Source organism: Panthera onca, chromosome A3 (genome assembly GCF_046562875.1).
Source record: "Panthera onca isolate mPanOnc1 chromosome A3, mPanOnc1 haplotype 2, whole genome shotgun sequence".
NCBI classification, from domain to species: domain Eukaryota; kingdom Metazoa; phylum Chordata; class Mammalia; order Carnivora; family Felidae; genus Panthera; species Panthera onca.
Window position 1 is genome coordinate 90,698,851 of NC_138341.1, and position 23,411 is coordinate 90,722,261.

The following is a 23,411-nucleotide window of genomic DNA, read 5'->3' on the forward strand; positions in this document are numbered from 1 at the left end:
TCTTCAGTTATGCTGTCCATGGTTCTGCAAGGTGACACTATGAAAGCTTTTCACTCTCCTCTTTTGTCTTTCTTTCCCTTTGTCTTTCGTTTCTACCCAATAGAAACAGATGCTTTATTTTCTTCCATATTCATTTATTAAAATCATGCATGTTCAAATTGGGCAAGACTTTGAGGTTATCCTGCCCCAAACCCCATTTCATAGTGGGGAACTTAAGGACTTTGGGTGAAGAACCTTGCCTGAAGTGGAGTTGCTGACTATTGGGAAAGTTAGGACTTTCCCTGAAGCCCCCACATTTCTATGCTCTACCTGGATCAGGTTTATACAGTGGAAGCCTAGCTTGTCAGAAGTCAAACAAAACTTTGTCCTTAAATGAAGTGTTTGTTAAGTGTGAATCTGGATTTTTTTCTTTAAGTCAACTTTTTTTTTTTTTTTTTGGACAGAAAAAGATTCTCTGCCTTAGGAGCTCATGATTTTATTTACTTTAAGTTAATCTTGATGTATTTAATAAATTTTCATTTACAGCAAATAATGATCCTATAAAGTTTATTTAGTTGCAAGAGGCTAAATGTGTTCTCTTGTTTAGCAGATGAGCAATGGTGTATGTGAGATCATTTGAGAGTTATTTTAGTTACCATTGGTCATTTGTCCAAAAATGTCACACAGGATTCCAAAGACATCTTCTAGATCTTTGTAAGGCTTTAGTAAAGATGACTTGGAATTGTGATCGTATAGATTCTTTTTAAGTAACTGTCAGTATCTGTCAGACTTCTACCAGGTAGAGAGCTGGGATGTGCTTTTGAGTTCTTAAAAGTGTGATTGGAAAAATGATTGGAGAGTTGGTCACTCAGGAAGTTGTCCTGTGTTCTTTTTGCTTCATGAATTTGTTTCTCTTGTATCTACAAAATCTGGGAATCTTAAGGTTGCTGCTTTGAATCTATGTGCCTGGAAATAGTGGCTTTTGGGAAGCATGTGTCTTCTCTATAGACGAGTGTGTCTCCATTACCTCCTTGTACCTCTTTTCTCCCATTTTTGTGTTTATCAGTTCTTTGATTTACCCTCTTTGAGACTCTACTAGAGGATTGAAGATGCAACCTATCATACTGTCTGGCAAGTAACTGGCAAGTAAGAGTTTCCCACACCGCCGTCCTAAAGTGTCATCGCAAGCCACAGAGGTTGGCAGCCTTGGGGTGAATCTAGGCTAGAGGTCTGCTCCTGCTTGATGGGCTTTAAGACCAGCCTAGCTTGTCTTGGCTGAGCCTCTGCTAATTGCCTTTGTATATTCCATCTCTGTCAGCTCCTTTAGTGGCCGTGTGTTCCGAGTGACCTTCTTGATGCTGGCTGTCTCCCTCACAGTTCCCCTGCTTGGAGCCTTGTTGCTGCTGGATTCTCCCATAGACCCACAGCCTCTCAGGTGAGCTTCCCTGGCCATTCTTGGGAGGACTTGCATGGCAGATAAAGTAGGCTGGGATAGTATCTAGGGTAATAAACCAATTTGGTTTGAAAGGTAAGTTACTGGGGGGAGGGGGGCACAGAGAGAGAGAGAGAGAGAGAGAGAGAGAGAGAGAGACTTGTGATTTCTTTACTGCCTGTGCTTTGTGTGGATTCAGGTGTACCACAATATATGCATGGTATTGTCCACGATACTCTTTCAAAAACAAAACTATACAAACCAAATGCAAAACCCAGAAAAAATCCCGAATATGAATCCCGAATATGTGTTAGAGATAATTAAAACTTGAATTCATTTGAAGTGGCAAAAGCACACACAAAGGTTGTTACCTTGTTTAAAATTTATAAGTAACTGATTTTTATTTTAATTTTTTTAATGTTTATTATTTTGAGAGAGAGAGAGAGAGACAGAGACAGAGCATGAGCAGGGGAGGGGCAGAGAAAGAGGGAGACACAGAATCCAAAGCTCCTGGCTCCAAGCTGTCAGCACAGAATCTGATGCGGGGCTCGAACCCACAAACTGTGAGTTCATGACCTGAGCCGAAGTCGGACGTTTAACCAACTGAGCCACCCAGGTGCCCATATAAGTAACTGATTTTTTTTTTTTAAACTTGTGATTAGTGTTCTATTTTTCCTAAATTACCTTTCATTGGTGGGCATCTATGAGTAATGTAGTCCATTATAACTTGAAAAAAATAGTATACACCTAGGGGCCCCATGAAATGTATTCACACTTGTAATTATAATAGTGCAGAGCCAGGCTCTTACTGGTGGGATGATTTATGACGTTGATGTTGAGGGTTGTGCAGTCTGATTCAGTAAGTAAATTCCCCTTTTCTTCTGAAACTGCCCAGAGGTGATGCTTTCTGAAGTTTATTTTAAGTAAGTTAGTCCATGTAAGGCTTTAAAAACTTCAGACCAGAACTATGTCCCCATTATAGAGTGAATATAACATATACAATGGAATTATGTGTTGATGTTTTATAAATAAAAAGGCATTATATTGGACTCAATTTACTGAGAAAGTATTTGGCACCTACAGTGCTTTAAGTAGGTACCCAGCTAGATTCAAGGATATAAAAAGGACACAGTTCTGACCTTAGATTTACATCTGTATACAAGAGTCTACTTTTTGTTGTTGGATTTAGAATTAGTAAAGGCACAAAGTGCTGTTAAAATATAAGATTGAGATTGGGTGAAGGCCTGGGCATTCTAGACTCATGAGATTGCTAGCTTATAATTCCTGGTGTGTCAGTGGACCCTTGCATGCAGCTTTTTGGCTGAGCAGGACCCAAGTGCATACTGGGTGTCCTCTCTGAGGGGGTCTCCCAGGACACATGGTGGAGGAAGGAGGCTCTCTTTGCTAACCCCTCTCAACATGTAGAAGGATGTAGCTCAAACCACCCCAAATAGAAACTGACCTGGGGCTTTCTAGGTAATCTAGTTGTTTAAGGTGGGAGTGTGAACCGTGTCCACAGCCAGGGATCAAAACCTTGGCTGGGGAGCTAACCTTAGAGAAGAGCAGGAGAGTGGAAAGAGCAGGCAAAGATGGAGCTTCGGTAACTAGAGGCCTTTGATCTCAGTAGAGGTGAATTTGTGCGTGGAAAGAGTAAAGAAATTCAAAGGAAAGATAGGTGTTTGCTCCTGACCAGAAACTGAAAGGAAACATGGCCCACTAAGGATTTGAAGTTGTACAAAGCAAGTTCTGTCTGTGGAGTAGATGAGCCTGATGAGGAGGAAAGGGAGGAGAAACTCAGTGAAACCAGAATGGCTGACAGGGATCTCTCCCATGCTCAGACTTCGGGAATGACTTGCTCAAAAACTGGAAGGAGTGGCCCCAAAATGCAGAACAAAAGCAGAAGACTGGCGAAGGTGTAAGAATAGGAATGAGCTGAGGTTTGAGAGAAAATGCTAGCGACGACAGCAAAAAAGGCTTCTTTCAAACTCTATTCAGAGCAAAAAGAGCAAGGAAGGGGGAAACCCACTCTCTGGAGCAAGTAAGTGGTTGCAGTATTGATGATGATGGAAAAGCAGAGCTACCAGCTTCTGCTCCGCTTCTGTTATCTCCACGAGCCAAGGAGTATGGGACATGGCAGGGAATGGGGTCAGGCCAAGCCAACTGGCCAGGTGGGAGGGCAGCTGATGGAGGTGCCTCAGAGAGTCTACCTCTAGTTTACATGACATCCTGTGAGACCTTACACCACACTTAGAAATCTCTGAGAAATCAAAGAGAAAAATGAAGAGGGGTGCAGATCCCTCCAGAATGGATTATATGAAGTTGGTTTCAGTTCTAAGCAGCAGTCACCAGGAAGATTGCAGGGCTTTGTCAAAAACCTGCCATGCAAGGTGACTTTCTTTCATTCCTTGTTTGGCAGATTGGAGGACCATCGTAGACATAGCATGTATGACATCCTGATTTCTGGAGGATGTTGGTCAGTTCTTTCAGGATACATTTAACACATGGATTTAATGGGACTTGATACGAGTTAGCAGGACTTAGTAGGAATTAACAGGGAGTTAATAAGAGTTGATAAGTTCACAGGCTTTAACAAGGTTCCATGTGGCCTGGCTGGCCATAGAGCACTGATTTGGGCTTCCTGGGGCCATTCTTCCTTGATGCTTCTGCTCAGGCTACAGGAGTGGGAGCCCTTTCTTACCCATCCTTTACATTTTCTCATTTAAGTTTCTTTGTGTCTGCCAATCGAGATAATACTCAGACTTCTTGTTGGCAGGGACAGTGCACGATATACTGATTAGGTTGATGCTATATATATTTCTTTTTTTTTTTTTTTTTTTTTTTTTTGCTATATATATTTCTTAAGGACTTCCTTTGTGTAAGGAATTAGGCAAAGTCCAAGGACTGGGCGGTAGGGGGTGGCTGAGTATCTGGTGTGCTGTCCTCTATCTCTGGCTGTATGTGCTTGTTCAGTCTTCACGCACACCTCAGGAGGTCTGACCTTCCCAAGGTCAGAATTTGAACCCAGCCGTGTCCATCTCTGTAGCCTAGGCTCTTCTCACCAAAGTATGCAGGTTGCAGCCCTGCTCTCTTCCTTTGGAAATAAAACTCCTAGTTACACAGAGTGTTTTTTTAAAGCAGGTAGAAAGCCATAATTGGGAGGCAGGGTATAGTGAAAGTGTGGGATGGGGGGGAGGGGTAGAGTTTAATTCAGAGGAAATTGTACAGTGTCTTGAGTACACACCTGACTCAGAGGAGGCAGTAGGAAGTGAAGTGCTCTGCCGGGAAGGAAGGGATTGGGCAAGGCGGGGAAATTTCTCCATCATTCCATAGCCTCAGCCACCACTCCCTCTTAGTTCTTGCACTCTGCTGGACTGGCTGGGAAACTGCCCTGCTTGAGGGCAAGGTAGGGAAGGAATTGGGAGATATTCTCCCTCTCCGCTCCATTCTTCCCTTCCTCTCCCCACTCCTCCCTCCCACAGTGTTCATTAGGAGCCTCCTGTATGCCAGGTGCTTGAGATTCGGCAGTGAAAAATAGAAACACATCTCTGATCTCACGGGCCATGTGTTCTACTGGGGATAGACAGACAATAAATGTAACAGAGAAGTGAGAAGCTGATAAATACTATGGAAAAAATAGAGTAGGGTAGGTAGGGGCTAGGCTTTTGGGGGAGTATTAGGTATGGAATGTTATATTGGGTGTTAACAGCAGGCCTCACTGAGAAGGTGAGGGTGGAGCACAGATTTAAGGATTTAAGGTAGGAGGTGCCTGTTACGGTCAGGGGGAGAGGAGTGGAGAGAGGTAACTGTGGGTGTGCTGGGAAGGGCATCCCTGCAAGGCTGTAGGCTCTGGGTGAGATGGGGCTGTTGCAGGGCTGTGAGAGCCAAACGCTGTGATCTGACTGTGTCTCACAAAGTGCATGGTGCTGCTGGGTTGAGGATATACTGTAGAGAACAAGGGAGGAAGTGGGAATGAGAAGATGGTGGCCTGGACCAGGGGGGGTAGCAGATGACATGGGGAGAAGGGCTTTAAACTGTGTCTGTTTTCTGTAGGTGTCACCAGCATGATTTGATGGCTCGGAAGAAGTAGGTGTATTTGTGTGTAGATGGGAAGGACTAGTGGAGAGGGAAGATCTCTGGAGCTGAAGTCTGTTGTCAGGGGAAGGGTCCAGGGCCTAGCAAAAGCTGGCTTCAGAGAAAAGCCAGGCTGAGCCCTGACAGGGACAGGTAGGAGGTAGAGTGCACCTGTGCTGAACGATGGGCTGGTACAGCCAAACTCCTCTTATTTCTTGTGTCTTCTCCTTGAAGCAGGAAGCAACTCTATCAGCTGTGAAATGTCAGCACCACTCTCCTCTGCCTTAGTTGGCCTTTAATGACTGGGCAGACTGGGCAGACTGGGCAGCCACTGGGAAAATAAATGCCAGGGTGTGTGAATCAGAGGGTGTGAAGAGGTCTAACTTGCCTCAAGGTCTGGGACAGGAGCTTGTGTAGTTGGAGGCCCCAAGTTGTCTTAAGTGATTAGCAAAGTTCTTGCATTAGGCATAATCATATTTTAATTTTTCTGTATGGTGACCTTTTCTGATATCCTAGAATGTTTTTTTTCCCTTGACCTTTGTGTTTCTGGCAACTGAGGATGTTATTGCAACATGCCCTCTTTGTCAAAAACTGGGGAATAATGCATGAAGGTCCCCGGTTAACACTTTCTTCATGTATTTCTTATAGACAAATCCCTATAATTGCATTATTTTACAGCTTCAAAGAACCCCCTCTCTTGCTTGGTGTTCTGCAACCAAATATGAAGTTACGACAGGCGGAAAGGCTATTTGAAAATCAACTTATTGGGCCAGAGTCCATAGCAAATATTGGGGGTAAGTAGTAAACCCCTGGAACGTCAAGGCTCTATGAGGGGGGTTCTGCCAGAGCAGCTGCAATGCATCTGCTCCTGTGTGTGGGGGGATCCTGGACGTCTTCCTCAGTTGCAGAGGCGCTGTGCTTGTTGAGCAGACACCCCTCAGCTCTCTGAGTTACAGACCATTTCAGTGCTGTGTGGTTTTGAGTTCATGTCTGTGGAGTAGTTTTTTTTGCTCAAAGTGTCGGGCTCAAAGTCTCTTCAAATTGAAGAGAAAAAGGAAAGATGATGACCTTGATGTTAGCTCATTTATCAGAGTTCGGTAGGTATTACTTGATAGGACATTGCTTCTTCATTCAGTTTGTCTTTGTACAGATTTCATTTTTGAAAAGAGTACAAATGATTCTCTGTATTTCCACTGTTGTTTTGTTTGTTTTTGTTTGAGGCTGACTTTGATGGGTATGTTTAAGGGTAACTTAACTGTGTGCTAACAATTAGATGTGGCTCTGGTTCTGATTCTTGAATCTCTAGCCACAAGGCACTTTCTGCCTTTTAGGATGAAGATTAAGATCAGGAATCAAAAGACATGGTTAATGAGAAGTTAAAGAACTTAAAATGGGATGAGGATTTCTGAGCCGCTTAATGCGGCAGGCCACTCCTCGTTCCGAAGGATGGTGTGTTTCCGTGAAGTGGTGGTGGACTTGTGTGTCCTGTGTGCTGCTGGATGTGGGACCCAAATCTGATGCATTCTGTGACTATTGGTTTGTTTGGCTGGCTGAGTCAAACTTGTAAGAGGGATAGGCACTTCATGATAGAACCTCATGTTTCTCTTTAAAAGACATTGATATTTATTAATACATTTCTCAGATTTTGTGTTTTTTGGTGAAAAACCAAATATTGATATTTACAACTGGAACTTCAGGGAGTTACAGTGATCTTTTTCGTTATCTTTCAACGAGAATGCTTTTCTTAGTCCCTCCCTTTTGTCTTAGACTGACCCCTCATTGCACCTTGCCACCAGGGCTTGCTTTTTTTCCTTAAAGGCCCTGGTTATTCTCCTTGTGACATTTCTGGTTAGGCAGAGTGGGGGCCTGTTAACTTGCCTGCAGCTGTAACCACACGGAGGCCCCCAGGGAGCCCCTGCTTCCAGCTTCATTTGGAAGCTGTCCCTGGGGATTGGCTGGCATGTTGCTGGCAGCAGAAGGAGGCATTAGCCTCGGGACGGTGCCAATTAACATGCTTTCATTTTTCTAAATAGATTTTTTTTTTTTTTTTTTTTTAATTTTTTCAACGTTTTTTATTTATTTTTGGGACAGAGAGACAGAGCATGAACGGGGGAGGGGCAGAGAGAGAGGGAGACACAGAATCGGAAACAGGCTCCAGGCTCCGAGCCATCAGCCCAGAGCCTGACGCGGGGCTCAAACTCACGGACCGCGAGATCGTGACCTGGCTGAAGTCGGACGCTTAACCGACTGCGCCACCCAGGCGCCCCTAGATTTGTTTTTTTTAGAGCATTTTAGATTCATAGCAAAATTGAGGGGATGGTACAGAGATTTACCATATTCCCCTACCCCCCCCACCGCATATAGACAGCCTCCTTCATTATCAACACCCTGTACCAGAGTGGCTCATGTGTTACAGTTCATGAACCTATACTGACACGTCATTATGACCTGGAGTCCATAGTTTACCTTAGGGTTCACCCTTGGTATTGTACATTCTATAGGTTTGGACAAATGTGTAATAAAGTGTATCCACCATTATAATATCATACAGAGTAGTTTCACTGCTCTACAAATCCTCAGAATTCCTCTGTGCTCTACCTTTTCATCCCTCCCCACCCTGCAACCTTGGGTACCTTTTTACTCTCTATATTTTTGCCTTTTCCAGAATGTCATATAATTGGAATCATGTAGCATGTAGCTTTTTCAAATTGGCTTCTTTCACTTAGTAATTTGTGTTTAAGTTTCCTCCACGTCTTTTCATGGCTTCATAGCTCATTCCTTTTTATTGATGAGTAATACTCCATGTGTGAGTGTACCAGTTTATCCATTTACCTACTGAAGGACATCTTGGTTGCTTCCAAATTTTGTCAATTGTGAATAAGGCTGCTGTAAACATCCATGTGCAGGTTTTTATATGGACTTATGTTTTCAACTCATTTGGGTAGGTACCATGGAGCGCAATTTCTGGATTGTAAAAATATGTTTAGTTTTATAAGAAACCGTGAAACTGTCTTCCAAAATGGCTGTACCATTTTGCATTCTGACCAGCAGTGAATGAGAATCCTTGTTGCTCTATATCTTCACCAACATTTGGTGTTGTCTGTGTTTAGATTTTTGGCCATTCTAATAGGTGTATAGTGGTATTTCATTGTTTTAATTTGCAGTTCCCAAATGGACATATGATGTTGAGCATCTTTTTTTTTTTTTTTTTTTTTTTTTATTTTTTTTATTGTTTAATATATGAAATTTACTGTCAAATTGGTTTCCATACAACACCCAGTGCACATCCCAAAAGGTGCCCTCCTCAATACCCATCACCCACCCTGCCCTCCCTCCCACCCCCCATCAACCCTCAGTTTGTTCTCAGTTTTTAACAGTCTCTAATGCTTTGGCTCTCTCCCACTCTAACCTCTTTTTTTTTTTTTTTTTTTTTTTTTTTTTTTTTCCTTCCCCTCCCCCATGGGTTTCTGTTATGTTTCTCAGGATCCACATAAGAGTGAAACCATATGGTATCTGTCTTTCTCTGTATGGCTTATTTCACTTAGCATCACACTCTCCAGTTCCATCCATGTTGCTACAAAAGGCCATATTTCATTTTTTCTCATTGCCACGTAGTATTCCATTGTGTATATAAACCACAATTTCTTTATCCATTCATCAGTTGATGGACATTTAGGCTCTTTCCATAATTTGGCTATTGTTGAGAGTGCCGCTATAAACATTGGGGTACAGGTGCCCCTATGCATCAGTACTCCTGTATCCCTTGGATAAATTCCTAGCAGTGCTATTGCTGGGTCATAGGGTAGGTCTATTTTTAATTTTCTGAGGAACCTCCACACTGCTTTCCAGAGCGGCTGCACCAATTTGCATTCCCACCAACAGTGCAAGAGGGTTCCTGTTTCTCCACATCCTCTCCAGCATCTATAGTCTCCTGATTTGTTCATTTTGGCCACTCTGACTGGCGTGAGGTGGTATCTGAGTGTGGTTTTGATTTGTATTTCCCTGATAAGGAGCGACGTTGAACATCTTTTCATGTGCCTGTTGGCCATCCGGATGTCTTCTTTAGAGAAGTGTCTATTCATGTTTTCTGCCCATTTCTTCACTGGGTTATTTGTTTTTCGGGTGTGGAGTTTGATGAGCTCTTTATAGATTTTGGATACTAGCCCTTTGTCCGATGTGTCATTTGCAAATATCTTTTCCCATTCCGTTGGTTGCCTTTTAGTTTTGTTGGTTGTTTCCTTTGCTGTGCAGAAGCTTTTTATCTTCATAAGGTCCCAGTAATTCACTTTTGCTTTTAATTCCCTTGCCTTTGGGGATGTGCCGAGTAAGAGATTGCTACGGCTGAGGTCAGAGAGGTCTTTTCCTGCTTTCTCCTCTAAGGTTTTGATGGTTTCCTGTCTCACATTCAGGTCCTTTATCCATTTTGAGTTTATTTTTGTGAATGGTGTGAGAAAGTGGTCTAGTTTCAACCTTCTGCATGTTGCTGTCCAGTTCTCCCAGCACCATTTGTTGAAGAGACTGTCTTTTTTCCATTGGATGTTCTTTCCTGCTTTGTCAAAGATGAGTTGGCCATACGTTTGTGGGTCTAGTTCTGGGGTTTCTATTCTATTCCATTGGTCTATGTGTCTGTTTTTATGCCAATACCATGCTGTCTTGATGATGACAGCTTTGTAGTAGAGGCTAAAGTCTGGGATTGTGATGCCTCCTGCTTTGGTCTTCTTCTTCAAAATTACTTTGGCTATTCGGGGCCTTTTGTGGTTCCATATGAATTTTAGGATTGCTTGTTCTAGTTTCGAGAAGAATGCTGGTGCAATTTTGATAGGGATTGCATTGAATGTGTAGATAGCTTTGGGTAGTATTGACATTTTGACAATATTTATTCTTCCAATCCATGAGCAGGGAATGTCTTTCCATTTCTTTATATCTTCTTCAATTACCTGCATAAGCTTTCTATAGTTTTCAGCATACAGATCTTTTACATCTTTGGTTAGATTTATTCCTAGGTATTTTATGCTTCTTGGTGCAATTGTGAATGGGATCAGTTTCTTCATTTGTCTTTCTGTTGCTTCATTGTTAGTGTATAAGAATGCAACTGATTTCTGCACATTGATTTTGTATCCTGCAACTTTGCTGAATTCATGTATCAGTTCTAGCAGACTTTTGGTGGAGTCTATCGGGTTTCCATGTATAATATCATGTCATCTGCAAAAAGCGAAAGCTTGACTTCATCTTTGCCAATTTTGATGCCTTTGATTTCCTTTTGTTGTCTGATTGCTGATGCTAGAACTTCCAGCACTATATTAAACAGCAGCGGTGACAGTGGGCATCCCTGTCGTGTTCCTGATCTCAGGGAAAAAGCTCTCAGTTTTTCCCCGTTGAGGATGATGTTAGCTGTGGGCTTTTCATAAATGGCCTTTATGATCTTTAAGTATGTTCCTTCTATCCCGACTTTCTCAAGGGTTTTTATTAAGAAAGGGTGCTGGATTTTGTCAAAGGCCTTTTCTGCATCGATTGACAGGATCATATGGTTCTTCTCTTTTTTTTTGTTAATGTGATGTATCACGTTGATCGATTTGCGAATGTTGAACCAGCCCTGCATCCCAGGAATGAATCCCACTTGATCATGGTGAATAATTCTTTTTATATGCCCTTGAATTCGATTTGCTAGTATCTCATTGAGAATTTTTGCATCCATATTCATCAGGGATATTGGCCTGTAGTTCTCTTTTTTTACTGGGTCTCTGTCTGGTTTAGGAATCAAAGTAATACTGGCTTCATAGAATGAGTCTGGAAGTTTTCCTTCCCTTTCTATTTCTTGGAATAGCTTGAGAAGGATAGGTATTATCTCTGCTTTAAATGTCTGGTAGAACTCCCCTGGGAAGCCATCTGGTCCTGGACTCTTATTTGTTGGGAGATTTTTGATAACCGATTCAATTTCTTCGCTGGTTATGGGTCTGTTCAAGCTTTCTATTTCCTCCTGATTGAGTTTTGGAAGAGTGTGGGTGTTTAGAAATTTGTCCATTTCTTCCAGGTTGTCCAATTTGCTGGCATATAATTTTTCATAGTATTCCCTGATAATTGTTTGTATCTCTGAGGGATTGGTTGTAATCATTCCATTTTCATTCATGATTTTATCTATTTGGGTCATCTCCCTTTTCTTTTTGAGAAGCCTGGCTAGAGGTTTGTCAATTTTGTTTATTTTTTCAAAAAACCAACTCTTGGTTTCGTTGATCTGCTCTACAGTTTTTTTAGATTCTATATTGTTTATTTCTGCTCTGATCTTTATTATTTCTCTTCTTCTGCTGGGTTTAGGCTGCCTTTGCTGTTCTGCTTCTATTTCCTTTAGGTGTGCTGTTAGATTTTGTATTTGGGATTTTTCTTGTTTCTTGAGATAGGCCTGGATTGCAATGTATTTTCCTCTCAGGACTGCCTTCGCTGCATCCCAGAGCGTTTGGATTGTTGTATTTTCATTTTCGTTTGTTTCCATATATGTTTTAATTTCTTCTCTAATTGCCTGGTTGACCCACTCATTCGTTAGTAGGGTGTTCTTTAACCTCCATGCTTTTGGAGGTTTTCCAGACTTTTTCCTGTGGTTGATTTCAAGCTTCATAGCATTGTGGTCTGAAAGTATGCATGGTATAATTTCAATTCTTGTAAACTTATGAAGGGCTGTTTTGTGACCCAGTATATGATCTATCTTGGAGAATGTTCCATGTGCACTCGAGAAGAAAGTATATTCTGTTGCTTTGGGATGCAGAGTTCTAAATATATCTGTCAAGTCCATCTGATCCAATGTATCATTCAGGGCCCTTGTTTCTTTATTGACTGTGTGTCTAGATGATCTATCCATTTCTGTAAGTGGGGTGTTAAAGTCCCCTGCAATGACCACATTCTTATCAATAAGGTTGCTTATGTTTATGAGTAATTGTTTTATATATCTGGGGGCTCGGGTATTTGGCGCATAGACATTTATAATAGTTAGCTCTTCCTGGTGGATAGACCCTGTGATTATTATATAATGCCCTTCTTCATCCCTTGTTACAGCCTTTAATTTAAAGTCTAGTTTGTCTGATAGAAGTATGGCTACTCCAGCTTTCTTTTGGCTTCCAGGAGCATGATAAATAGTTCTCCATCCCCTCACTCTCAATCTAAAGGTGTCCTCAGATCTAAAATGAGTCTCTTGTAGACAGCAAATAGATGGGTCTTGTTTTTTTATCCATTCTGATACCCTATGTCTTTTAGTTGGCGCATTTAATCCATTTACATTCAGTGTTATTATAGAAAGATATGGGTTTAGAGTCATTGTGATGTCTGTATGTTTTATGCTTGTAGTGATGTCTCTGGTACTTTGTCTCACAGGATCCCCCTTAGGATCTCTTGTAGGACTGGTTTCGTGGTGACAAATTCCTTCAGTTTTTGTTTGTTTGGGAAGACCTTTATCTCTCCTTCTATTCTAAATGACAGACTTGCTGGATAAAGGATTCTCGGCTGCATATTTTTTCTGTTTAGCACACTGTAGATATCGTGCCAAGCCTTTCTGGCCTGCCAAGTTTCAAAGGAGAGATCAGTCACGAGTCTTATAGGTCTCCCTTTATATGTGAGGGCACGTTTATCCCTTGCTGCTTTCAGAATTTTCTCTTTATCCTTGTATTTTGCCAGTTTCACTATGATATGTCGTGCAGAAGATCGATTCAAGTTACGTCTGAAGGGAGTTCTCTGTGCCTCTTGGATTTCAATGCCTTTTTCCTTCCCCAGTTCAGGGAAGTTCTCAGCTATAATTTGTTCAAGTACCCCTTCAGCACCCTTCCCTCTCTCTTCCTCCTCTGGGATACCAATTATGCGTATATTATTTTTTTTTAGTGTATCACTTAGTTCTCTAATTTTCCCCTCATACTCCTGGATTTTTTTATCCCTCTTTCTTTCAGCTTCCTCTTTCTCCATAACTTTATCTTCTAGTTCACCTATTCTCTCCTCTGCCTCTTCAAGCCGAGCCATCGTGGATTCCATTTTGTTTTGCAATTCGTTTAAAGCGTTTTTCAACTCCTCGTGACTGTTCCTTAGTCCCTCGATCTTTGTGGCAAGAGATTCTCTGCTGTCCTGTATACTGTTTTCAAGCCCAGCGATTAATTTTATGACTATTATTCTAAATTCACTTTCTGTTATATTATTTAAATCCTTTTTGATCAGTTCATTAGCTGTTGTTATTTCCTGGAGATTCTTCTGAGGGGAATTCTTCCGTTTGGTCATTTTGGAGAGTCCCTGGCGTGGTGAGGACCTGCAGTGCACTTCCCCTGTGCTGTGGTGTATAACTGGAGTTAGTGGGCGGGGCCGCAGTCCGACCAGATGTCTGCCCCCAGCCCACTGCTGGGGCCACAGTCAGACTGGTGTGTGCCTTCTCTTCCCCTCTCCTAGGGGCGGGATTCACTGTGGGGTGGCGTGTCCCGTCTGGGCTACTTGCACACTGCCAGGCTTGTGTTGCTGGGGATCTGGCATATTAGCTGGAGTGGGTAGGCAAGGTGCACGGGGGCTGGAGGGGCAGGCTTAGCTCGCTTCTCCTTAGGTGATCCACTTCAGGAGGAGCCCTGTGGCAGTGGGAGGGAGTCAGATCCGCTGCCAGAGGTTTGGCTCCGCAGAAGCACAGAGTTGGGTGTTTGCGCGGAGCGAGCAAGTTCCCTGGCAGGAACTGGTTCCCTTTGGGATTTTGGCTGGGGGATGGGCGGGGGAGATGGCGCTGGCGCCTTTGTTCCCCGCCAAGCTGAGCTCTGCCGTCCGGGGGCTCAGCAGCTCTCCCTCCCTTTGTCCTCCAGCCTTCCCGCTTTCCGAGCAGAGCTGTTAACTTCTGACCTCCCAGACGCTAAGTCGCGCTTGCTGTCGGAACACAGTCCGTCCGGCCCCTCCGCTTTTGCCAGCCAGACTCGGGGGCTCCGCTTGGCCGGCGAGCCGCCCCTCCGCCCCGGCTCCCTCCCGCCAGTCCGTGGAGCGCGCACCGCCTCGCCGCCCTTCCTACCCTCTTCCGTGGGCCTCTAGTCTGCGCTTGACTCCGGAGACTCCCTTCTGCTAATCCTCTGGCGGTTTTCTGGGTTCTTTAGGCAGGTGTAGGTGGAATCTAAGTGATCGGCAGGACGCGCTGTGAGCCCCGCGTCCTCCTACGCCGCCATCTTCCGGCACTCTCTCGTTGAGCATCTTTTCATACACTGATTTTCCATTTGCATACCTTCTCTGGTGAGGTATCTAAGGCTTTTGGCCATTTGAAAAATTGGTATATTCATTTTCTTATTGTTGATTTTAAGAGTTCTTTGTATATTTTGGGTAACAGTCCTTTATCAAATGTATATTTTGCAATATTTTTTCCCGGTCCATGGCTTGTTTTCTAAATCCCTTGACAGTGTCTTTCACAAAGCAGAAATTTTTAGTTCTAATGAAGTCCAACTTATTAGTTATGTTTTCATTGATTGTGCCTTTTCTGTTGTATCAAAAAAATAATTACCACACCCAAAGTCACCTAAATTTTCTCCTATGTGATCCTCTAGGAGTTTTATACTTTTACATTTTACGTTCAGGTCTGTGATCCATTTTGACTTTACTGTTGTGAAGGGTGTAACGTCTGTGTTTAGATTCATTTTTTGCATGTGGATGTCCAGATGTTTCAGCACCATTGTGGGAAATATGATCTTTGCTCCATTGTATTGCAATATATTATATAAGATTGCATTGTGAAAGATCAGTTGACGGTATTTATGTGGCTCTATTTCTGAATTCTGTTACATCAAACAATTTGTCTAATTCTTTTTGCCATTACCACAATGTCTTGGTTATTGTAGCATTATAGTAAGTCTTGAAGTCAGGTAGGGTCAGTCGTCTGATGTTGTTCTTCAATACTGTGTTGGCCATTCTGGATCTTTTCCTTCTCCTTAGAATCAGTTTTAGGATATCTACAAATAACTTGCTAGGATTTTGCTTGGGATTGTTTTGAATCTGTAAATCAAGTTGGGCAGAACTGAACTTTTCACAATTTTGAATCTTCCTGTTCATGAACATGGAATATCTTTCCATTTATTTGTTTTTTTTTTTTTTTTATTTCTTTCATCAGAGTTTTGTAGTTTTCCTCATATAGATCTTGTGCATATTTTGCTATATTGAGACCTAAATATTTTATTCTCTTGGGTGCTGATGTAAATGCTATTCTGTTTTTAATTTTAAATTCCACTTGTTCATTTCTGGTATATAGGAAAGTCATTGACTTTTAAATATAACCCTTGAATCCTGAAACCTTGCTATAATCACTTATTCTATGAGTTTGTTGTTGTTGTTGTTGATTCTTTGGGATTCTCTACATAGACGATCATATCATCTATGAACAAAGATGGATTTATTTCTTCTCAGTGTACCTTTTATTTCCATCTCTTTTTGCATTAGCAAGGACTTCTGGTACAGTATTGTGAAGGAGTTGTGAGGTGGGGATATTCTTGCTTTGTTCCTTAATCTTAGTGGGAAAGCTTACAAGTTTGTTGCCAAGAATTAGGATGTGTTAGCTGTAGGTTTTTTGTAGATGTGCTTTATCAAGTTGAAGTGCCATTCTATTCGTAATTTGCTGAAAGTTTTTATCATGAACAGATGTTGGATTTTTGTCAAATGCTCTTCTGCATGTGTCAATATGATCATGTGATTTTTCTTTAACCTGTTGATACTGTGGATTACTTAATTGATTTTCAAATGCTGAACCAGCCTTGCATACCTGGGATAAATCCCACTTGATTGGGGTGTATGATTCTTTTCATATATTATTGGATTTGACTTGTTAATATTTTGTTGAGGGTTTTTGCATTTGTCTTCATGAGAGATCTTGGTCTGTAGTTTTTGATAATGACTAGTTTTGTCATTAGGATAATGCTGGCTTCATAGAACGAGTTAGGAAGTATTCCCTCTGCTTTTATTTTCTGGAAGAGATTGTAGAGAACTGGTGTTATTTCTTCCTTATAAATGTTTGGAAGAATTCATTAATGAGAGGCTTGTGCTTTCTGTTTTGGAAAGTTATAGTTATTGATTCATTGCTTCCATAGATATAGGCCTATTCAAATAGTCTATTTTTTCTTGTGTTTTGGCTGATTGTGTTTTTCAGGGAATTGGTTTATTTCATCTAGGTTGTCGAATTTGTGAGCATAGAGTTGTTATGATATTCCTTTATTATCCTTTTATGTCCATGGGGTCTATCGGGATATTCCCTTTTTCATTTCTGATGTTGGTAATTTGTATCTTCTCTCTTTTTTCTTAGCCTGGCTAGAGGATTGTCATTTATTGATCTTTTCAAAGAACCATCGTTTGGTTTTGCTGATTTCTCTTTTGGTTTCCTGTTTCCAGTTTCATATTAATGATATCAGTCTCCTCTTATCCTTTCTTTCTCTGCTTACCTTGGGTTTACTTGGCTCTTCTTTTTCTTTTTTAGTTTCCTAAGATGGAAGCTTAAGTAATTGATTTTAGTTCTTTCTTCTTTCCTAATATATGCATTCAATGGTGTACATTTCTTCCTAAGCACTGCTTTCACTGCATGCACAGGTTTTGATAAGTTGTATTTTCATTTTCATTTAGTTCAAAATGTTTTTCAATCTCTCTTGAGATATCTTCTTTGACCTCGGTGTTATTTAGAAGTGTGTTTAATCTTCAAGTATTTTAGGGTTTTCCAGCCATCTTTCTGTATTGATTTGGATTTTAATTCCATTGTGGTCTGAGAGTAGATTTGAGAGTCTGAGAGTATGATTTATATTCTTTTAAATTTATTAAGGTGTTTTTATGGCCCAGATTGTGGTCTGTCTTCCTGAATGTTCCATGTGAGCTTGAGAAAAAGGTGTATCCTGCTGTATTTGGATGAGTAATTGATAGATGTCAATTGTATCTAATTGGTAAATGGTGCCCTTGTGTTCAACTATGTCCTTATTGATTTTCTGTCTGCAGGACTTGTCCATTTCTGATATAGAGGGATGCTGAAGTCTTCAATTCTTATGGTGTTTTTATCTCTTTGTCGTTGCATTTCTATCAGTGCTGCCTCATGGATTTTGATGATTTGTTATTAGGCACGTACACATTAAAGCTTGTGATGTCTTCTTAGAAGATTGACCCTTTATTATATGTAATGTTCTTCTTTATCCCTAATATTCTTTTCTTTGAAGTTGGCTCTGTCAACATTTGACTTGGTATATCTTCTTCTTGGTGTATCTTTATATGTTAAGTGGGTTTCCTGTGGACAGCATGTAGTGGGTCTTGTTTTTTGATTTCTTCTGAGAGTCTCTGTATTTTTGATAGGTATATTTAGACCATTGATGTTTAAAGTGATAATTTATATAGTTGGATTAATATTTACCATAATCATTACTGTTTTCTGTTTGTTCCTGTTTTTGTCTTCACCCTCTTTCTGCCTTTTATATTTTTTTGTTTGTCTTAGTATAGTTGACACAAAGTGTTAACATTAGTTTCAGGTGTACGGCTTAGGGATTTGATAATTTTATACATTATGCTATATTCACCACAAGTATAGCTACTTTTATAGTTTTATTGACCATTTTTATGATTCCATTTTATCTTCTTGCTTAGCATATCAATTATACTTTTTCTAAATAATTGTTTTAGTGGTTGTCCTAGAGTTTGCCTGTATACATTTAAAAACTATGGAGTGTTTTCATGAATTTGCGTGTCATCCTTGCACAGGGGCCATGCTAATCTCTGCATTGATCCAATTGTATATGTGCTGATGAAGTGAGCACTCAGTGTGCTTTAGTTTTATCCCGAGCGACTTTCTAGCAGTTCTTCCTCTTCAGTTGGATATAATCCACGCAGCAGCAGACACTCACTGGAGGCGGACATGATCATATGCCCCTGAGTGCTAAGAGTCAGCCTGTGAGTCCTTGCTCCTTTGAGAGTAGAAAATCCTCACTTGTTTTTTCAGATTGGTGTCTGCTGGCTGCACCCTTGCTCCAACGTCAGGTTCAAGCCCACATACCTGGGACATTGGGCCCCAGGCCCCCGTGGTTTTATCACTGCTTGCTTGCTTTAAGGACTTTTTAAGGACTCAGACAACTTCTTCATCTTCAGAACTGCCATTTTCTCTCTAGAGATGAAAAATACAAACAAACCACCTCTGTTGTAGAAGGCTATGACAGTTCTTAGGCTAATCTAGTAACTCTCTTATTCCTTTTTATTTTTTTAAACAGATGTGATGTTTACTGGTACGGCAGATGGCCGGATCGTAAAACTTGAAAATGGTGAAGTAGAGACCATTGCCCGCTTTGGTTCAGGCCCATGCAGTAAGTCAGTGACCGTCCCCCTGATACATGTCTCTTGTTACTGAGAAAAGTGCTGAATGACTGTGTGGAACTAACTCTCCCTAGAAGTCAGGTTCACCCTTGAAGAAAAAAGAGCCCCTGACCACCTGGCAGATCAAACCTGACCTGGGCATTACCATCAGCTTTTCATTTGCCCTGTGGTCCCTGGACCTCACTGTACCTGATTGTTACTCTTCGAGGCAGTGGCCTTAGCACCTGCCAGTTATCACATGGGCCCCGCCCCCTGCCATTCCATAGTGGCCTGTGTTCATCCTTGAGGTTAACTTTGGAGAAGATTATAGCCATTGTCACAGTGCTGCTGTGGAAGCACAGTTGGCTCTGTTGTTACTTGGAGGTTTAAATGTCATTCCTACATTAGCTTCCCAGGAATTTCAGCAGTGTCATTCAAAGTCAAAACACCCTGAAGTCACTCAGTTTTTGGGAAATGAGAGTAGAAGAATCTCACCATTAAAAACTGATAACCCACAGATTTTTTTATTAGTTATCGTTTTTTTTTAATGTTTGTTTATTTTTGAGAGAGAGTTAGTGTGTGAGTGGGGGAGGGGCAGAGAGAAAGGGAGAGACAGAATCTGAAGCAGGCTCCAGGCTCTGAGCTGTCAGCACAGAGTCTGACTCAGGGCTTGAACCCACAAACCGCAAGATCATGACCTGAGCCGAAGTTGGACGCTTAACCCACTGAACCACCCAGGTACCCCTAGTTATTGTTTTCAATAGGTAGAATGTTTTTGTAAAAATGATGCATTTTCATTGTGAAATGCAAACAACACAAAGGTACAAAGAAGGAAGTAAAAATCATCTCAGAGTTTTCACAGATGTAACTGTTAACGTTCTAGTGAATAGCTTTTCAGATATCTTTCTGTTCACAGATACTCTGGTTTTGTGATGGAATCATACTGTATATCCAGTTTTTTAACCTGCCTTTTCCATTCCATATTTTGGCAGTAAGTGATCCTGCAGTCAGTGTCTTGAAGTAAGGATTCTTGTAGTAAGCACCCTGCAGTAAGCACCCCGCAGAAAGCACCCTGCAGTAAGCACCCCTCACCCCTTTACTGCAGTAAACAACCCTGCAGTAAGCAATCCTGAATGCAGTAAGCACCCTGCAGTAAGCAATCCTTAAAAACCCTGTAGAAAGCACCTTGCAGTAAGCAACCATGTACTAAGTACACTGCAGAAAGTACTCTGCAGTAAGCAACCTGGCAGAAAGCACCCCTCAGTAAACAACCCTGCAGTAAGCACCCTGCGGTAAGCAACCATGCAGTAAGCAACCCTTAAAAACCCTGCAGAAAGCACCTTGCAGTAAGCAACCTGCAGAGAGTACCCTGCAGTAAGCAACCCTGCAGAAAGCACCCTGCAGTAAGTAACCATGCACTAAGCACCCTGCAGTAAGCGACCCAGCAGAGAGTACCATGAAGCAAGTGATCCTGTAGTGAGCTCCCTGCACTAAGCACCTGGCAGTAAGCAACCCTGCAATAAACAACCCTGCAGTGAGCACCCTGCAGTAAGCAACCCCACAGTGAGCACCCCACAGTAAACAACCCTTCAGAGAGCACTCTGCAGTAAGCGTCCTGCAGTAAACAACCCTGTAGAGAGCATCCTGCAGTGAGCACCCTACAGTGAGCACCGTGCACTAAGCATCCCTGCAGAGAGCACCCTGCAGTAAACAACCCCGCAGTGAACACCCCACAGTGAGTACCCCATAGTAAACAACCCCACAGTGAGTACCCTGCAGTAAGCAATCCCGCAGTGAGCACTCCACAGTGAGCACCCCGCAGTAAACAACCCTGCAGTGAGCACCCCGCAGTAAGCAACCCCCCAGTGAGCACCCCACAGTAAGCAACCCGCAGTAAACAACTCTGCAATATGAGCACCCCACAGTAAACAACCCTGCAGTGAGCACCCCGCAGTAAGCAACCCTGCAGAGAGCACCCTGCAGAAAGCACCTTTCAGAAAGCAACCCTGCCGAAAGCAACCCGGCAGATAGCACCCTGTAGAAAGCACCCTGCAGTAAGCATGTTGCATAAGCACCCCTGCAGTGAGAATCCTTGCAGTAAGTGCCTCTGCATAAGGAACCCTGCAGTGAACACCACTGCAATAAATATGCATTGCCTCAGGTTTTAAAAAGGTATAGGTATTAAAATAGTAGCTCTTACTTTAAGCCAGGTAGAGGGACAACTGGCAGTGCCATAGATGGGCACAGTGTTCAGGTCAGGCTATTGGGATTAAACTCACAATTCCTGAGATTCCGGGGTGGGGGTTCTAGAGTTGGGGCCTGGGTCCTGATGATGTCCCTGAGTTAACTGTCCAAGTCTCAGGATGCTGATATGAATGTGATTCTCGGGTACCAGTTGTTGTTCATATGTTCAGATCCATGTTCTCAGTTGGTCTCTCTGGATACACCAGACAGTTGTCATAAGTTCTGAGGGGGCTGGAACGCTAGGGTATACATCTGTCTCTAAAGCCATGGTCTTTTTTGTTCTGAACAACTTGACGTATATTTAGTAGGGGATGGATGAGATACTTGGAGACACAGGTAGAACCTGGGACCAGCCACTGATTCCTACCATTTGTTTCTCTAGAAACCCGAGATGATGAGCCTGCTTGTGGGAGGCCCCTGGGCATCCGAGCAGGGCCCAATGGAACCCTTTTTGTGGCTGATGCGTATAAGGGACTATTTGAAGTAAATCCATGGAAACGTACGTAACAATGTCTTATTTCCTTCTGTGGTGACTTCAGATGTTTTAAACAATATGTACATAAGTGGATTTAATGATATTTGTTCAGTAAGTCTACTGGAAACTTTGTATTATTTTCTTATTCATTGAATAGTACTGCAAGTAATGCCTACGTGTATCATGTATCAGTTACATGATGGTATTTGTCATATATCCTAATTTCCTATTTGTTTTTTAGCTGCAGGATCTTATCCTTAAAAAGTTAGAACTCCTCTATCTTTATTTTTCTGTGCCTCTCTGTATCTCGTCTGTTTGTTTTCTGTGTCTGTCTTTTCATTTGTTCTTTGTCCACCTGTTCCTCCTGTTTTTCTCTATGTGCTTCAGCAGGGGAGTTTGTATGATGGAGGAATTTGTTATCGTGGGTAGTAACTGGGACCTGTTTGCTGGCTGTGTGACTATGTAGCTGCCTCAGCCTCTCTGTGCAGTTTACCCATCCATGATACAGGGCTAATGGTAGTGCCTACCTTGTGGGATCGTGTGAGGGTTTAAATGAGATTATACATAGAGAGAGCTTATCATTCCATAAATGGTTGTTTTCCTATTTTTAAAAGTTTACCACCATCACTATTTCTTTTCTTTACTTAAAACCAGGTGAATGGAACATTTTGTATTTCTCTCAAGCAAATGAAAAGAAAGTTGCCTTTTGTCTAAGACTTGTAATAGATTATTATTTTTTTTTTCTTTTTGAGGGGAGAGGGGGAGGGAAAGAGAGAGAGGGAGGGAAAGAATGGGGGAAGAACAGAGAGTGAGGAATAGAGGATCCAAAGCAGGCTCTGTGCTGATACACGGGGTTTGAACTCACAAACCATGAGATTATGACCTGAGCTGAAGTCGGATGCTCAACCAGTTGAGCCACCCAGGCGCCCCTAAGACTCATAACAGATTTTTAAAAGTCAGTTTGTCTTGATAAAAGGAAGAGGTCCTCATCCTTAGAGGGAGGATTCTGCCTTTAATGAAGTTAGTTTAAAAAAATTTATCACCTAACAGATGAAAGAAAGGAAAACACTGGTTTTTAACTGTAAGGGAATAAATTTACTGGCATGTGAGAGAAGCTCATTTTAGTTTTTCCTTTTAAATCAGGTAAGCTGATTAATATTTTGAGATCGTTGAGATACAATTTCTTGGAATGAAAACAGGTCTTCTCTCCCTCCCTCCTTTTCTTCCTTCCTATGTCAGGTGAGGTGAAGCTGCTGCTCTCCTCTGAGACACCGATAGAGGGGAGGAAAATGTCCTTTGTGAATGATCTTACAGTAACTCAGGATGGGAGGAAGATTTACTTTACAGATTCTAGCAGCAAATGGCAGAGACGAGATTACCTGCTTCTGGTTATGGAGGGAACAGATGATGGGCGGTGAGTGTTTATTTCAGATCTTCTGCTCGGTGAGATCATCAGTCAGGCAGGGTGACTTCACAGACCTTATTTGTGGGAGTCATTGGAGTGTTTCTGAGCATAATATTGAGCTTTTGAGGTAGGACATTAATGGCTTCTGGAAATGGGTGATGGATGCAACACAACAGAGCAAGATGTTCACACTTTCTCTTTGAAAAATGAAATTAAAACAAGCCAGTCCATCTGAGCATGTGGTCGGTTGGCACTCTAGGCAGGACCGTGCAGGCTGGCCTGGGTTTCAGGTCATCCCTCCAAAGGGGAACTCCTGTGAGGCTGGAGCCATGGGGGCCCTCCCTGGTGCTGAGCCAGATTCCAGCTCAGCGAGAAAACTGACTAGGGGGTTCTCAGGAAGAGGATGCCTGGGTCTGCTTCAGATGGGAAGGCCTCCAGGGGCAGCCTGGAGCCAGGTCTGGGCAGAGGACCACCAGGGGCCTTGTCACTGCAGCGTAAGGAGGATCCCCTTCTGCAGGCCT

The 23,411-nt window shown here is 42.2% G+C and overlaps 1 protein-coding gene and 1 non-coding gene across 2 annotated transcripts in view; one reads left to right on the forward strand and one right to left on the reverse strand.

Annotated features, from left to right (window-relative positions):
- APMAP (adipocyte plasma membrane associated protein) overlaps nt 1–23,411 on the forward strand; it is a 41,761-nt gene that overhangs the window by 9,634 nt on the left and 8,716 nt on the right. Inside the window, exons 2-6 of the mRNA XM_060610595.3 lie at nt 1,298–1,414; nt 6,161–6,276; nt 18,685–18,777; nt 21,393–21,509; nt 22,725–22,899. Coding sequence (XP_060466578.1) covers nt 1,298–1,414; nt 6,161–6,276; nt 18,685–18,777; nt 21,393–21,509; nt 22,725–22,899 — 618 coding nt within the window. The remainder of the gene's footprint in view (nt 1–1,297; nt 1,415–6,160; nt 6,277–18,684; nt 18,778–21,392; nt 21,510–22,724; nt 22,900–23,411) is intronic.
- LOC132672610 (U6 spliceosomal RNA) lies at nt 18,136–18,237 on the reverse strand. Its single transcript, XR_009607596.1, has one exon. It is a non-coding gene; the product is annotated as a U6 spliceosomal RNA (small nuclear RNA).